The sequence below is a fragment of the Lipotes vexillifer genome, unplaced genomic scaffold (assembly GCF_000442215.2).
Source record: "Lipotes vexillifer unplaced genomic scaffold, Lipotes_vexillifer_v1.1 scaffold1235, whole genome shotgun sequence".
In the NCBI taxonomy this organism is placed as follows: Eukaryota; Metazoa; Chordata; class Mammalia; order Artiodactyla; family Lipotidae; genus Lipotes; species Lipotes vexillifer.
Window position 1 is genome coordinate 1,347,183 of NW_006775530.1, and position 15,417 is coordinate 1,362,599.

The 15,417-nt window shown below is 40.4% G+C and overlaps 1 protein-coding gene across 1 annotated transcript in view; it reads right to left on the reverse strand.

Annotated features, from left to right (window-relative positions):
- The window catches only part of TANGO6 (transport and golgi organization 6 homolog), a 188,581-nt gene that overhangs the window by 166,536 nt on the left and 6,628 nt on the right, over nt 1-15,417 (reverse strand). Inside the window, exons 2-4 of the mRNA XM_007449938.1 lie at nt 8,384-9,024; nt 6,333-6,449; nt 4,542-4,683 (exon numbers count right to left, since the gene is read on the reverse strand). Coding sequence (XP_007450000.1) covers nt 4,542-4,683; nt 6,333-6,449; nt 8,384-9,024 — 900 coding nt within the window. The remainder of the gene's footprint in view (nt 1-4,541; nt 4,684-6,332; nt 6,450-8,383; nt 9,025-15,417) is intronic.

The window sequence follows — 15,417 nt, forward strand, 5'->3', positions numbered from 1 at the left end:
CAAGGGACTTCCCTGGTGGCACAGTGGTTAAGAATCTGCCTGCCAATGCAGGGGACATGGGTTCGATCCCTGGTCTGGGAAGATCCCACATGCTGCAGAGCGACTAAACCCGTGCGCCACAACTAATGATCCTGAGCTCTAGAGCCCACGAGCCACAACTACTTAACCCGCATGCCACAACTACTGAAGCTCACATGCCTAGAGCCCATGCCCCACAACAAAAGAAGCCACCGCAATGAGAAGCCCATGCACCTCAATGAAGAGTAGCCCCCGCTTGCTGCAACTAGAGAGAGCCCGTGCACAGCAACGAAGACCCAACACAATCAAAAATAAAATAAATAAATTTTTTAAAAAATTACCAGGCATATCCATTCAGTGAAATATTTTCAGTCATAAAAAGGAACAAAGGACTGATTCATGGTATAACATTATGCTAAGTGACTTAAACCAGACACCAAAGACCACATATCGCATGATTCCATTTGGATGAAATATCTAGAATAGGTAAATCCATCAAGACAGAAAGCAGATTAGTGTTTACAAAGGGTTGGAGGAGGGGAGAATGGGGAGTGATTGCTAATGGGCAAGAGGTTTTTTGGGGGGAATGATGAAAATGTTTTGGAATTAGATATTGGTGATGGTTACACAACTCTGTGAATATACTAAAAACCATTAAACTGTACTCTTTAAAAGAGTAAATTTTATGGTATGTGAATAACTTCTCAATTTAAAAAACCTACTACGTATGCAAAGAAGCAAAAAGGAACATAACAAGAAGGAAAAATCAGTAAAAACAGACACATAAAAACAGAGGTGACAATTAGGAGACAAGGACATTAAACAGCTATTATAAACTTATTCTCTATTTTCAAAAAGGTAAAGAAAAGAATGATCATAATGAGGAAAGAAATGGAAGATATTAAAAAGACCCAAACTGAACCTCTAGTAATGAAAAAAATAATAAATGAGGGAAATTCCCTGGCGGTCCAGTGGTTAGGACTCTGTGCTCTCAGTGCCAAGGACCGAGGTTCAATCCCTGTTCAGGGAACTAAGATCCCACAGGCCATGCAGCGCAGCCAAAAAAAAAAAAAATCTGAAATGAAAAATATGCCAGATGGAATTAATAGCAGATTAGATACTGTAGAATAAAAGATTAATAAACTTGAACATGTAGTAATAGAAATTATCCAAAATGAAACACAGAGAGAAAAAGACTGAAAGAAATCAACAGAGAAACAGTATCTTGTAGGACAATATTAAGTATACTATTAGGTATAATTCAAATTCCAGAAAGAGAAAAGAAGGGAAGACAGAAAAAAAATATTTGAAGATAATGTCTGATAAATTTCCAAATATGATGAAAACTATAAACCCTCATCTCCAAGAAGCTTAAGAAAACTTAAGCAGAAAAATCATGAAGAAAACCACCCACACCAAGGCATATCATAATCAAATTTCTAAAAACCAGTGATAAACAGAAAAATCTTAAAAGCAGCTAGAAAAAAAAAGGTGTATCAGATACAGAGGAACCAAGACAAAAATGACAGACTTTGCATCAGAAATCATGCAAGCCAGAAGACAATGGAGTAACATCTTTAAAGCACTAAAAGAAAAAGAGATCAACCTAGAATTCTGTATCCAGCAAAAATATTTTCAAAAAAGATGGTGAAATAGGCTTTTTCAAACAAACAAGAGCTAAGGGAATTCATTGCCAGTAGATCTGCACTATAAAAAAGGTTAGAGGGCTTCCCTGGTGGCGCAGTGGTTGAGAGTCCGCCTGCCGATGCAGGGGACACGGGTTCGTGCCCCGGTCTGGGAAGATCCCACATGCCGCGGAGCGGCTGGGCCCGTGAGCCGTGGCCGCTGAGCCTGCCCGTCTGGAGCCTGTGCTCCCCAGTAGGAGAGGCCACAACAGTGAGAGGCCCACACACCGCAAAAAAAAAAAAAAAAAAAAAAAAAGGTTCAAGCTCTTCAGGCAGAAGGAAAATTTGGATCTACACAAAGAAACGAAGAACACCAGAAATGGCAAATATGCAAGTAAATATAAACTACCTCAAATCATTGAGAATAAACCATATATATATTCATATATGCATAAGTAGCAAAATTAGGGTTCTAAGTTTCTTATAGCAGCTCCCCAATTTGCATGCCCTTGGGTGAAGTCTAAGCTTTCTCTGGAAAAAGAAGATGCAAGGACCTATCTGCATGTGACAACTTCTCAGAGGTAACTGTTAATTTTCCATTTCATTGGTCCTAGAAGCCACTGCAGGCAGAACTGGGGAGGCAACATTACAGCCACTGCAGACCAAATCTACCAATGTCTGCCAACCACACTGACCTCACTTTTGTCTGACAGGACCAAGGTACATTGACCACCCCAGAAATGGAAAGTCAAGATCAATTCTCTCTCTCCTCCTCCCTCCCCACATATCCAGCCCTTCATTAAGTTCTGGCAACTCTTCCCCTTAAATACGTCTTATATTCACTCATTTCTCTGCATTTCCACTGCCACCGCATTGGTCCAAACCACTGTGATCTCTCAGATGACTGCTTCTTCTTAACTGTTTTCCCTGCTCTGCCCTTACTCAACCCATTCTTCACAATACATCCAGAAATATATTTCTAAAATGTAGATTTGATCCTGTCTCTCTCCTTAAAACCCTCCAGTGGTATCTCATTGCCCTCAGAATAAAGTTCAAAACCCTGAACTAGGCCTAAATGCCTCCATGATGTGGTTCCTGCCCACCCCTCCACCCTCATTTCACACCCCTCCCCTCATCTCATACCACTTTCCCTGCACTCTCTACCCTCCCTGCTCTACCCATACTGAAATTTCCTCAAAAACACTGTTCTTTCCTATGTCAGTTCCTTCATACATGGATCCTCTCTAACTATAGAGTGTTCCCTCACTCTTCAATGAACATATTCCTACTCAGCATTCAGGACTCAGTTTAAATGTTTTTTCCATCAAAAGGCCACTAAGTTTGTGGTAATTTGTTACAGCAGCAATAGGAAATTAACGTGCGGGGGATACAGGAGACAAGGGACCAAATACAAAAGAAAGCCAAGGGGATCACCAGGAAAAAGGTGAAGGGAGATCCTAGGATGACAGCTCTGTGGAGGTAATTAGTCCAAATAACAGAAGACTCAGAGACAGAGATGTCTTCAAGAAGATAAAACGGATAGAATAGCTAGTGTATTTGAATGTATTAAAAGGAGATTTAAACAACTGGGACACAGTCAGAAAACAGATTAGTGATAAGTACATACAAAACTAAGCAGACAAACAAAACAGATAGCTATTAACTCCAGGAAGTACAAAAGTGTGTAAAAAAGTATACTACAGTAGCTCAGCTGTATATAGTAATCACACAGAACAGTATAAACACTGAATATTGATCTAACCAAAACTAAGATATGACTATAGGGCTTCCCTGGTGGCGCAGTGGTTGAGAGTCTGCCTGCCGATGCAGGGGACATGGGTTCGTGCCCTGGTCTGGGAGGATCCCACATGCTGCGGAGCAGCTGGGCCTGTGAGCCATGGCTGCTGAGCCTGCGCGTGCAGAGCCTGTGCTCTGCAACAAGAGAGGCCACAGCAGTGAGAGGCCCGCGTACCGCAAAAAAAAACAAAACAGCACAAATCCTAAGAGAATAGCTCAAATAATTATTACCAAAAAAAAAAAAAAAAAAAAAGATATGACTATATTAAGGGGATGGGAAGTATGCTTGGATGAATGATGGTAGGGTTGAAATGATGGTAGGGTGAAAGAGAACAAAATCCTTTTTCACTCATGGTGAGTTGATAGATGATGCCTAAAACTGAAAAATTAAGAAGGTGCTGTAACCACATTATAGTTAGAAAAAGAGAAGTAAATACCAGAAGAAACCTGCTAAAAATGATCAAAGTGGTTGCTTCCGAGGATGGGAAATGGAGTGAAATGCTGCCAAGGACTGCTATTTTTCTCTAAAAGCCTTATAGACCTATCGACTCTTTAAACTATGTGCATGTATAATTTTGTTTAAAAATCAAAAAATATAAATTAAAAACTACTACCATACTTAACATGATAATGAACCTTCTTTCTATTAATGAGGACTAAGGGAATATAATTGTGGAAATGAATCTAAAATTTCATCCCAAAGTTTGCATCTCTTGGGTTATCTCCAGCTTCAGGAGAACTGTTTCGTATTTTAAGTCCTGAGGTTAAGTACTCTTAGCACCCTGACTCTTTTCCACAGAGAATTTCACATTTTCTATAGGGTTTTACTTAAACTTTTTGTGCAATGTTTTCCTCTGATTGTGTAAGTTATTTGAAACAGTTGACAACATTAGTCAACAACATGAGCAGTGTAACACAACTATTTTTGGAAGAATGGCAAGAAAATGAGTTTCTTTGGAAAAGGAGCTCATTAAGATTTAACCTCCTCACTCTCCACAAAGTCTAGTCTCCATCAGGTTTTACAGTCAAATGCTAAAGACCAATATTTCACTGTGACTCAAAGGAAAGTGGATACCAAAGTAACAAACATCTATTTCTTACCACCTGCTCCTTCCAAAATGCCCCGGACTACTGCCTGAACACCACTGGGTCTCATCAACCTTTCAGAGAGGAGCTGCCCACATAGACGCCGGAGCCAAGCTGGGGCCCGACACATAACTTGTGTCTTCCCATCTGTGTAGGACTAAAAAAGGAAGGGAAAGGTATGAACTGAATGTCAGTGTAACAGATATGTAGAAACTAAAATATACAAATATACTGAGTCATACTGATGATTAACCGTATGCTATACAGACTTCAAAAGAGCAAAATTTTTCCCTTAAAAAAAAAAAGACTCCTTTACAAAACCTACTTCAGCATCACTTTTAAGAAAGTAAAAATACAGTGAAACTTCTTCAAGTGAAGTATCAAGTGAAATTTCAAACCCAGAAATAGACAAACATGTCTGTGAATAAAATACAGATTTGGGGGACACAAGGTTAATGTAACCAACCTGAATGCAGTCCTTCCAATCAAATCTAGCTTCCAAAGAAGACTCCTATGAGCATGACTCACCACTAAGAGGACAGTTCACAACACTGAGAGGACATTAGTCCTTGCCTCCATGGTCTCAGCTGCTCTGATTCCTTTTGACATGGCAGTTTCAAGAAGAGTTAGATTTCTTCAAGAACTCCTTTTCGAGAGCTCTGTGGAGCCACCATGAACAAAACAGACTTCGTGTCCCTTATTTTGGGCTAGAACGCAAACTATGGTGTGGTCATTCACTGTGTCTAACTATGTGAGCATAAAACTTGGTAAAAGAAAAACATTTAATCCCAACTAACCTGTTCTCTTTTATTTAAAGAAGATCAATAATTACCATATATTGAAGGGGTTATGATGTGCCATGCACTGCGGTGAGTACCTCCCCCACAGTCTCAAAAGGAACTTATAAGGAAGGGTCTGTTGTCATCCCCATCCCCATTCTATGGGTAAGGAAACTGAGGGATGGAAAGGCTTTTACTAATTCAAACAACTGCACGCTGGGGTTGAATTCCAGTGTGCCTAACTCCAGAGCCTCTGTTTCTCATCATGCTCTTATAATGTATTTGGTTTAATCTGGCAAACTGTGGATTCATTCAGAGAAGCAGAGTATGAGCCAGAGGAGCCCAATGTGAGGCTACAGTAGTATTCTAAGGATGAGATGAAAATGACTTCAACTAGGAGATATCTTTGTAGCCAGCTTCAGCTGGTCCTACAGCCAATTCCTTTGGCCCTTCATGCTTTACTCACCTAAACTCATAACTAAAATTTAGGTACTGAAAGAAAACAGATAAATCCAGCTACATCATCAAATTAAGTCATTTTGCATAAATAATTATTTTTAAGGAAAAAAGAAACTATCTGATGCCTAGCAGAATATATACTATTACATTTTTCAAAAATGGATCTAAGAATAGTCCATTAATAGCTCTAATTTTAATTTCTTGACTTCAAATACTCCATTCAAAGAATAAGATGTCCAAACACTTCTGCCAGAAGAATGTATTGTCAAACAGCCAAATGTTAGTTTAAAAAAAAAAAAAGATCCCGTTTGAGAATGAATAAAATATATTTTTGTCATAAGCCTTAAAAAATGATTACAATATTCCTGGGAACAGTGTCCATCATTCCACTAAAAGAAAAACCCTTTTAAATTATCCCAAAGGTCAGTGTAATTTAGCTCTACAAATACCATTTAACAATCTAAGAGATGAAATAAGACTCAACTAGATTAATTTCCCAGGAGAAGAAGACAGTACACCACACACTATCATTAAAGATTCACCCACAAGAGTCCCCAGGCATGCATACCTGGGGTGGTCCTCCCTGGAGGATAAGTAATTCTCGGACTGCTAATGGTTGATACACTTGATCCAAGATGTCTCTCAGAGCCTTCCTAGACAGGGCTCTTTCGTCTTCGGTTAACACCTAAAAGAAACACGTATTTGGCTTTTGTGGAATACAAACTAGGCAGGCAATAGAAGGCAATGCTTTGCAATACTAAACAAAGATCCTTGTAGGGGGAGAGGGAGGCAAGCTTCTTTTGCCTCTTGATTTCCTTCTACCTGGAGGAAGCTATAATACTGAAACACTCCTGGCCCTCTCTCCATCCCCTCACCCACTTCGGGGCAGGAGATCGCACTGATTTATCTGATTGGTGAGTTCTGGCAGCACAGATGAGCTCGCTCCTCTTCTATCTCTTGGGAGTGAGCACACATTCTGTTCTGCTCTTCCCTGCCGTAGATTTTTCAGGGGCATGTCCCCTGCCAAGGGGCAGAAGGCGCTGCAGTTTTCTGGCACTCTTTAAAACTGGGTGAGAATTGTGTCTAATTCTGGAATGCACTGTTAGGAGACCCATTTGTCTCCCTCTATATACCTTCCAACTCTGCCTTTATGAGTAATAAAGAGGACATTTTGACTGGTCATCTCGTACTCTGTTAACTGTCTTTTAATTGATTCAGAACTTGGGAAGCAAAGAAGGGTGTTATTTAATTGGGCCCCCTCTCTGAGCCTCAAGAGACTGTCTCCCTTTGGTAACCTCACAGTCAAGTTCTCAGAGTCCTGCCCCTTACAATTTAGCAAAACTGTGGTATAGGTGCTGCTTAGAGCAGCAGTTATTGCTGGGACTTGTCCCGCTTCATAGTGTACACCCACCATGTCTCCCCTTCTCCTCCCACCCCCTCACTTGGTCCTTTCTCTGTGTTTCTCTTTTCTTTTCCCTCCTCTGAAACCCCTGGGCACTGCTTAGCGCTAGCAATAGCAATTCCAGGACCCCCATCTCAAGGAAGTGCAGGCAGCAGGCACTGATAGAGCTGTCAAGATTCACACCCTGTTGTAAAGAGCACAGAGCTCTGCTCCACAAAATGTAATGCACTGGGGGAGCTCATAATTTCGTGTCACTACTCAGGTGACAATGGCTTTTAAATGTTTTCTGTTTTGTTTTGTTTTGTGAGCACAGGCAGAAGAGGGAATAGAAGAGGAGAACAAACAGAAAAGCAACAAGTTGGAGGGTGACATAGAAAGGTGACAGAGAAATGAGGTGAGTGGGCATTATGAAATCTGGCTGCAGTAGGGAAGGAATTACCCTACGTGTGACCCTGGATACATTTATATCTTAACAGCTTCTTCTGGTTAGGTTCCTGTGCTGATGCTGGTGATCCTCCCGTGGGGGAGTAGTGGTCACTGCTATGTTATACTTGTGAGCCTTGTCTCCCCAATTACTGTGTGAGCTGTTTGAGAAAAGGACAACGTCTAATGCTTCTGTAACCTCCACGGCACCTTTATAGTCCAGACACTCAAATCCTTACTGACTGTCAGCAAAACACAGGCACATACCCTTATCATCTAATAATAACAATGAACACTGATTGGATTGTGCAGTGTACCCAGTGCTCTGCATACTCTATCTCCCTTAATCCTCCCAAGAACTTAATGAAGGAGGCATGAATAGTTTAATATTAATGGTAATAACTTTGTGATGAGCACTACTGGGGATTGGGCTAGGTACTTTATACACTTTATCCTTAATCCTCACAGCCACCTTGCAATTATTAAACACATTTTACAAAAGAGGAAACAGAGGCTCAAAGAAATAGCCTGCAACAGCTGTTTCAAAAAATGGCTAGAAGGGACAGGTGAAATGGACTCCCCAGGTGTGAAAGGACTAGTATTTAATAAATGAAAGCTCCAACCCCCTATAAAGAATCATCTATCCACCAGAGATACTTGGACATTCAATAAAAATTCTAGATCTTTCCATCAGCACTTTTCCAAAGAACTAAGACTGTCTTTTATAGCAACTACACACAACTATACACACATATTCACACAGACTCTCACACACTCTCTCAACGTATGTTTACCTCTTCCTTGGGATTTAGCGGTTTTCTCTTGGTTGGGCAGAATCCCAGCTGGCACAGACCTGCTGCGATATCCCCAAAATGGCGGCAGAAAATCAAGCTCCCCAGAGATGCGTGCTGAGCAACATTCAGGAGGACCCTGCAGCTGGTGTACAGTCTCCGGGGTGCACTGGGGGCAGCATCGAGACACACTACGTCCTGAACAACGGCACCAAACTCAGTCCTGTAACTCACAGGGACTCCAACACCAGGCACAAGATAGGGGCAGACACCCAAGGTAACTACAAACTGCAAAACTGACTGGACAGTCTTTTGCTGTGAGATACTAAGTGTATCCGGGCTCAGGGCAGGAGCAGCTTCTGGAGTCCTCGGGTTGGGTTTACCTGGATTGAACTCAACTGCAAGGCGGATCATGGTTTCCTTCAAGCACAACAGCAACAGTAAGGTTTGGGAAGTAAAACGCCAGGTGACATCCATACAGTCCTGTCGCCATTCTGCCTCATTAGCAATTTCATCCCTTAGGAGTTTCAATTTCTTCCAGTGAGGATCCTTCAGAAACTTGTCCTCCAAAGCAGACAGGTTAGATTTTAAAGTAGTCAACAGGACATCATGTTTCGTGATCTGTAGTGAACTTGCGCCTGATCCTTTTGAAGAAAGATAAAGGAAATTACATACATGGAAAACAAACTGTACTTTCCTCCATGTGGAATGCCTTGCCTCCTCCAGTTCATCCTCTGAGGCCTGGCTCAGATGTCATTACTTCTAGAAAGTAGTTGTGCCACCCTAGCCTAGGCAGAATTCAAGACCACTTTCCCTGCCTTCCTATAGCACTCTGGATGTAGTTAGGATAGTGTACCTAACATACTTCTAGTTTGTTTCTGAGGGCAGAGGCCAGGTCTTAATCAACTTACTGGGCTTAAATTGTAGCCAGAACAGAAATCTAAAAAGCTAAACATTTACCACAGAAGGTTCATTCAGTCAAACTGTTCCAGATCCCAGGGATAAAGGACAAAGCGAAGTCCTTTCCCTCGTGTAACTTACATTCTAGTGAGGCAGATCACAGAATATAGACGAAGGGTGCAGAAAGATTAACTTAATCACATTCCCCCCAAAATATATATTCTCAATTTTTCCTGAACTTTCTTAAAATGGTCTTTACTGCCCTCTCCCGGTGAAGGAGCTCATATACACTCTCAGCAGTTGACATCCTTGCTGACTCACTCCTTGAAACACTCCCCTCTCGGTTTCTGGGACAGAAACCACTCTTTCACTCTTTCCTGGTTTTCCTCCTACCTCCACGGCCATCTTGCAATGTCTCCTCCGCTGGCTTCTTTTCCTCTACCAGATATCAAAATGTTCCAAGGCTGGTCCTGAACTCTGCACTCTCTTCCTCGACAATCTTATTCAGGCCCAGGTCTTTAAAAATGATCTGTAAGCGAACAGCTCCCAAGTTTACATGTCTGGCTCATGTCTACCCTCTAAGTTCCAGGGACATATTTCCAACTGCTGAATGAAATCTCCACTTGGATGTTTTTAGGCATTTGAAATTCAACAAATTGTTGACTCTCACGGGTACCTTTCACTCCCTACTACAATCTAACCAGGTTACTAACTGGTTACATCTCCATCCTTTTCCTTTTCTCTTTTATCCAATCCATCACCAAGTCTTGTCTGTTCTGCATACTAAATGTTTCTCAAATTCATTCAATTTTCTCCACCTCATGACTACAACCTTTCTCTAAGCCATGAACATCTTTAAACTGAACTACGGCAGCAGCCTCTTAACTGGTTTCCCTACTTATACTCCTCCTCTCCCAAAAGTCTACTTTTCACACATCAGATCTTCTTAATATTTAAAATAGATTTCTCTTGGTGGAAGTGTGCACATACACTCCTGATGTGTATATACCTTAAGTGGAAATGCTGAGTCATAGGTATCTAGAAGTCTCAATCTAAATATTATCTCCTCCGGAGTGGCCTTCCTTGACCAATCTAAAAGCCATGCCCCACACTATTAACTCTGTGATAACACCCAATTTCTTTTCTCAGTAGTACTTATCACAATCAGTAATTATTTTATTGGTGTTTATTTTCTTTCTTCTCTATCAGAGTTTAAACTTAATGAGGGTAAACACCATGTCTCTCTTGTTTGGTCTGTGCTTTGCATAGTACATAAAGTAAGCCCCAAATGTGTATTTGTTAGTTGACTGAGTAAAAGAATGAATGAAAAGAGTAATTAATAAAGATCTCCTTAGGACTTCCCTGGTGGCACAGTGGTTAAGAATCCGCCTGACAATGCAGGGGACATGGGTTCGAGCCCTGGTCTGGGAAGATCCCACATGCCGTGGAGCAACTAAGCCTGTGCGCCACAACTACTGAGCCTGCGCTCTAGAGCCCACGAGCCACAACTACTGAGCCCACGTGCCACAACTACTGAGCCCACGTGCCACAACTACTGAAGCCCGTGCACCTAGAGCCAGTGCTCCACAAGAGAAGCCACCACAATAAGAAGCCTGCGCACTGCAATGAAGAGTAGCCCCCGCTCGCCGCAACTAGAGAAAGCCCGCACGCAGCAATGAAGACCCAATGCAGCCAAAAATAAATAAATAAATTTATAAAAAATTAAAAAAAATAAAGATCTCCTTAAAACTCCTATTACAAAAAAACAAAAACAAGAAACTCCTATAAGACCAACACTCCCACAAGATAACAACTATCAACTCTGGACAAAATGTAAAAAGCAAATATCTGAAGGTGCCTGAAGGTGACAAAAGTGAGCAAAAACTAGGGAAGGCACTCAGAAGGGAAAAACAGCACTGAGTAAGTTTCCTGCTTTTTCTTGCCTTTTAGTCTGGGGTTAGACCTTAGCATAGCTAAAATTCTAAGAGAAATCCATTGTCTTACTGGCTTGAGAACCAAAGCACAGAATTCAGGGCAACTACAGCAGGTGGAAAATAAGAAGAGAAATATCAGAAAGGATAGAACCAGAGAGGAAGAGCCCCCAATTCTATATAAACTGTGCCCAAATCTCTGGCTAATCTTTGAACTAAGCATGTGTGGGAAGAACTTCAAACAGGTCAGCTAAGATTAAAAGAACTGAAAAGAGTTGCTGCCCACCACAGAAGAGACAGAGCTTGGAGTAGGCAATCAGTCAAGTTAATTGCCTACTTTAAAACAAAACAAAACAGGGATTCTCTGGTGGGCCAGTGGTTAGGACTCTACACTTTCACTGCCGAGGGCACGGGTTCAATCCCCAGTCGGGGAACTAAGATTCCACAAGCCACGATGTGCAGCCAAAAAAGAAAAACAAAACAAAACAAAAAAAATCAATACTCTCTGGAGGACTATAACAGAATCCAGAGTTTCAACAGCATATACTACATGATGTCCATTATACAATCCAAAAGTTCTAGACAGATAAAGAAACATGAAAACATGACCCACCTCAAGAGAAAGACAATCAATGGAGACTGATCCTAAATGACCCAGGTGTCAGATTGAACAGAGATTTTCAAGCAGCTCTTATAACTATGTTCAAGGACATGATGGAGGGACTTCCCTGGCAGTCCAGTGGTTAAGACTCTGCACTTCCACTGGAAGAGACATGGATTTGATCTCTGGTTGGGGAACTAAGATCCCACATGCCACACGGCACAGCCAAAAAAAAAAAAGGATGTGATGGAAAGTATTCATTATGAATGAACAAATGGGGACTCAGGGCAAAAAAGTAGAAAGTATTTTTAAAAACCCACATGGAAATACTAGAATTTAAAAATAAAATACCTGAAATTTTTAAAAAATCAATTGATGTACTTTACAGCTTTGAGATGACCCCCAAAAAAAGAAATTAGTTAACTTGAAGATATATCCCTAGAAATTATCCAATCTGAACAACAAAGAGAAAAACATTTTAAAGAAATAGAGCCTTAGGATCTGTGAACAATATCCAATGATCTATTTGTAATAAAACAGAGACTAACTAGAATAAAAGGAAAGGAGAGAAAATGGAGCACAAAAGGATGTGAAGAAATAATGATCAAAATTTTCTAAAATTTAGTGAAAAAAACATAAATTTACAGATTCAGTAAGCTCAGTGATACCCAATCAGGATAAGTAGAAAGAAAATAACATCTACACATATTATAGTCAATTGTTAAAACCAGAGATAAAGAGAAAATCTTGAAAGCAGTCAGAAAAATATGACACTTACAGGGGACCAATGCTATGAATGGCTGTGAACTAACCATCACAAGCAATGAATGCTAAAAGACAGTAGAAAAACATCTTTAAAGTGCTGACAGGGGGGAAAAAAAACCTGTCAACTCACTATTCTATATCCAATAAAAAGTAACCTACAAAAATGAAAGTAAAATTAAGACATTTTCAGAACAATGAAAACTAAGATAACTGACTGCCAGCAGATCCGGAATACAAAGAAATGTTTAAGTTCTTCAAGCTGAAGGAAAACAGTACCAGATGGAAACTTGGATCTTCAGGAAAGAAGGAAAAGCATCAGAGATGGTAAATATGTGGGTAAATATAAAAGACTAATTTTTTCCTCTTAATTTCTTTAAATATATGTAACTGTCTAAAGCCAAATTTATAAAATTGTATTATGGGATTTATAACTTACATAGATAAACATGAAAACTACAGCATAAAACCTAAAAGGGGCGGGGAGCTGTAAAAGGACCCTTATAGTTGCAAGGTTTTTATGAGTTCTGTGACGTAGTACAATATTAATTCTAACCAGATTGTGAAAAATTAAGGATGTACATTGTAATCCCAGGATGACTACTAAAAACATAATATGAAAAGGTGGGTTATGGTTATAAAACCATAATAAAATGTTGAAAATATAAATGAATTCAAGCAGCAATAGACTTCAAAACTAAGATTAATATATCTTCTAAGAAAGGATCAAACTGCAATTGATGGTAACTAAAAGGGTGTTCAACAATGCATTATTTATAATAGTGTAAAATTAGAAATACATGTTGAGTAAATTATGGTCTACCTGTATCCAACATACTATATGTATATGTAATATTTATTTTGTTTATTATTGTCTCTCCGCCAACTAGAATAAAAACTCCTTGAGGACAGGGATGTTGCTCTATTTTGTTCACTGCTGTATTCTTGCCTGGAACAAGGCCTGTCTGACACACAGTTGCTGTTCAATATAAGTAGTTACTGAATGAATGAAAAATGGATTATTTGAAGCCATTAAACTATGTTGAACATTATTTAATGACATGTTCACTAAATATATTCTAAAGTGAACAGAGTATGAAACACTACACGGGCAAAAGATATGAACAGTTTACAGAAAAAGAAATGCAAATTGCTCTTAAACATGAACATATGATCAACCTTGCTCCTAAGAGAAAAGTAAATTAAAACTATACTGAAATATCACTTCCCATCTATCAAGTGGCTAAAATCCAAAAGTTTTTATAACACATTTTGTGTTTTACAGAAACACACACTCTCATACATGGCTGGTAAGGGGCTAAAATGGTACATCCCTAAGAGAAATTTGGCAATATCTAGAAAATTACATAAGCATTTAACCATTGGCCCAGCAATCCCTCTTTTAGGAATCTATCCTAAGATAGATACACAGGCAAAAATGCAAAGTGACATATACACAAAGCTACTCATTGCCATATTGTTAGCTAGGCAGCAGTAGGGGAGGGATGGGGTTGTTTTGCAGAAACTGACTTAAATCATTAAATCACAGAAAGTTCCAGATACCAGCTGTCCTAAAAGGGTTACAATACATCCAACAAGATACTACAGTACAAGCAAACACCCAAGCACCTGCTTGCTTGCAGTTTTGGGCAACCTGGAGTAACTGTTGCCTCATTATAATGCTTACGGATGATCATGCCTGCCATTTCATGAATATGCATGCCCCCCAGGCTTAAACCTTCCCTGGTCCAGTGGTTAGGGGAGACAGTACTTTGAGAGCTACTGTAACAAAGAACAAACCTGACTCCATACTGGAGCTATTCCTTTAGCTCTAACCTTTGTGCCCTGCTGTCTGTACTTAGTCATGCTGGCTGGCACCTTTGTAAAAAGAATGTTGCCTATTGCCTGAAATATACATGATAGCCTTTTCTCAATGCTCTGCCTCCCAGGCTTGACCTTTAAAGGTATAACACTTTTCCTTTCACATAGAGATAAAAAGTTGGAGAAGAGAAAACATTTTTCTCAGTTGGAGGTTTATAGGAACATCATAACTAGACCTATGCAAGACAGCTGCAAGAATGTGGGTCTGGCCAGTACTAAGAAGTCTGCAACAACAAGCCACACCCTTTCCCCTTTAGGTATAAAAGAAGCCTGAATTCTAACTCAGGTAAGATGGTTCTTTCGGACCCTAGTCCACCATCTTCTCAGTCTGCCGGTTTTCCGGAAAAAGCCGCTATTCCCTGCCCCAACACCTGTCTCTCGATTTATTGGCCTGTCATGGGAGAGCAGTGAGCAGTAAGAGCCTGGACTCAGTAACACTATCTCCCTGACTCCTTACTTGTCTTCTGCTTTAAGAAAGTACTTGGGACTTCGCCGGTGGCACAGTGGTTAAGAATCCACCTGCCAATGCAGGGGACACGGGTTCAAGCCCTGGTCCGGGAAGATTCCACATGCTGCAGAGCAACTAAGCCTGTGCACCACAACTACTGAGCCTGTGCTCTAGAGCCGGTGCTCCACAACAAGAGAAGCCACCGCAATGAAAAGCCCTCGCACCACAACAAAGAGTAGCCCCCGCTCTCCGCAACTAGAGAAAAGCCCCCGCACAGAAACAATGCAGCCAAAAATAATAAATAAGTAAATAAGTTAATTATTTTTTTTAAAAAAAGTACTTGGTGTGTTCATTGGCTAAGCACCCCAAGCGATGGACCCACTGAGTCCAGTAAAAGTAATTCTTACATTAACAAAAGGCTTAAAACAACCCAAATATCCATTAATAGAGAACTGATGAATAAACAGTAGCATATCCACATAATGGAATACCATGCAGCTGTAAAAGGGAAAGA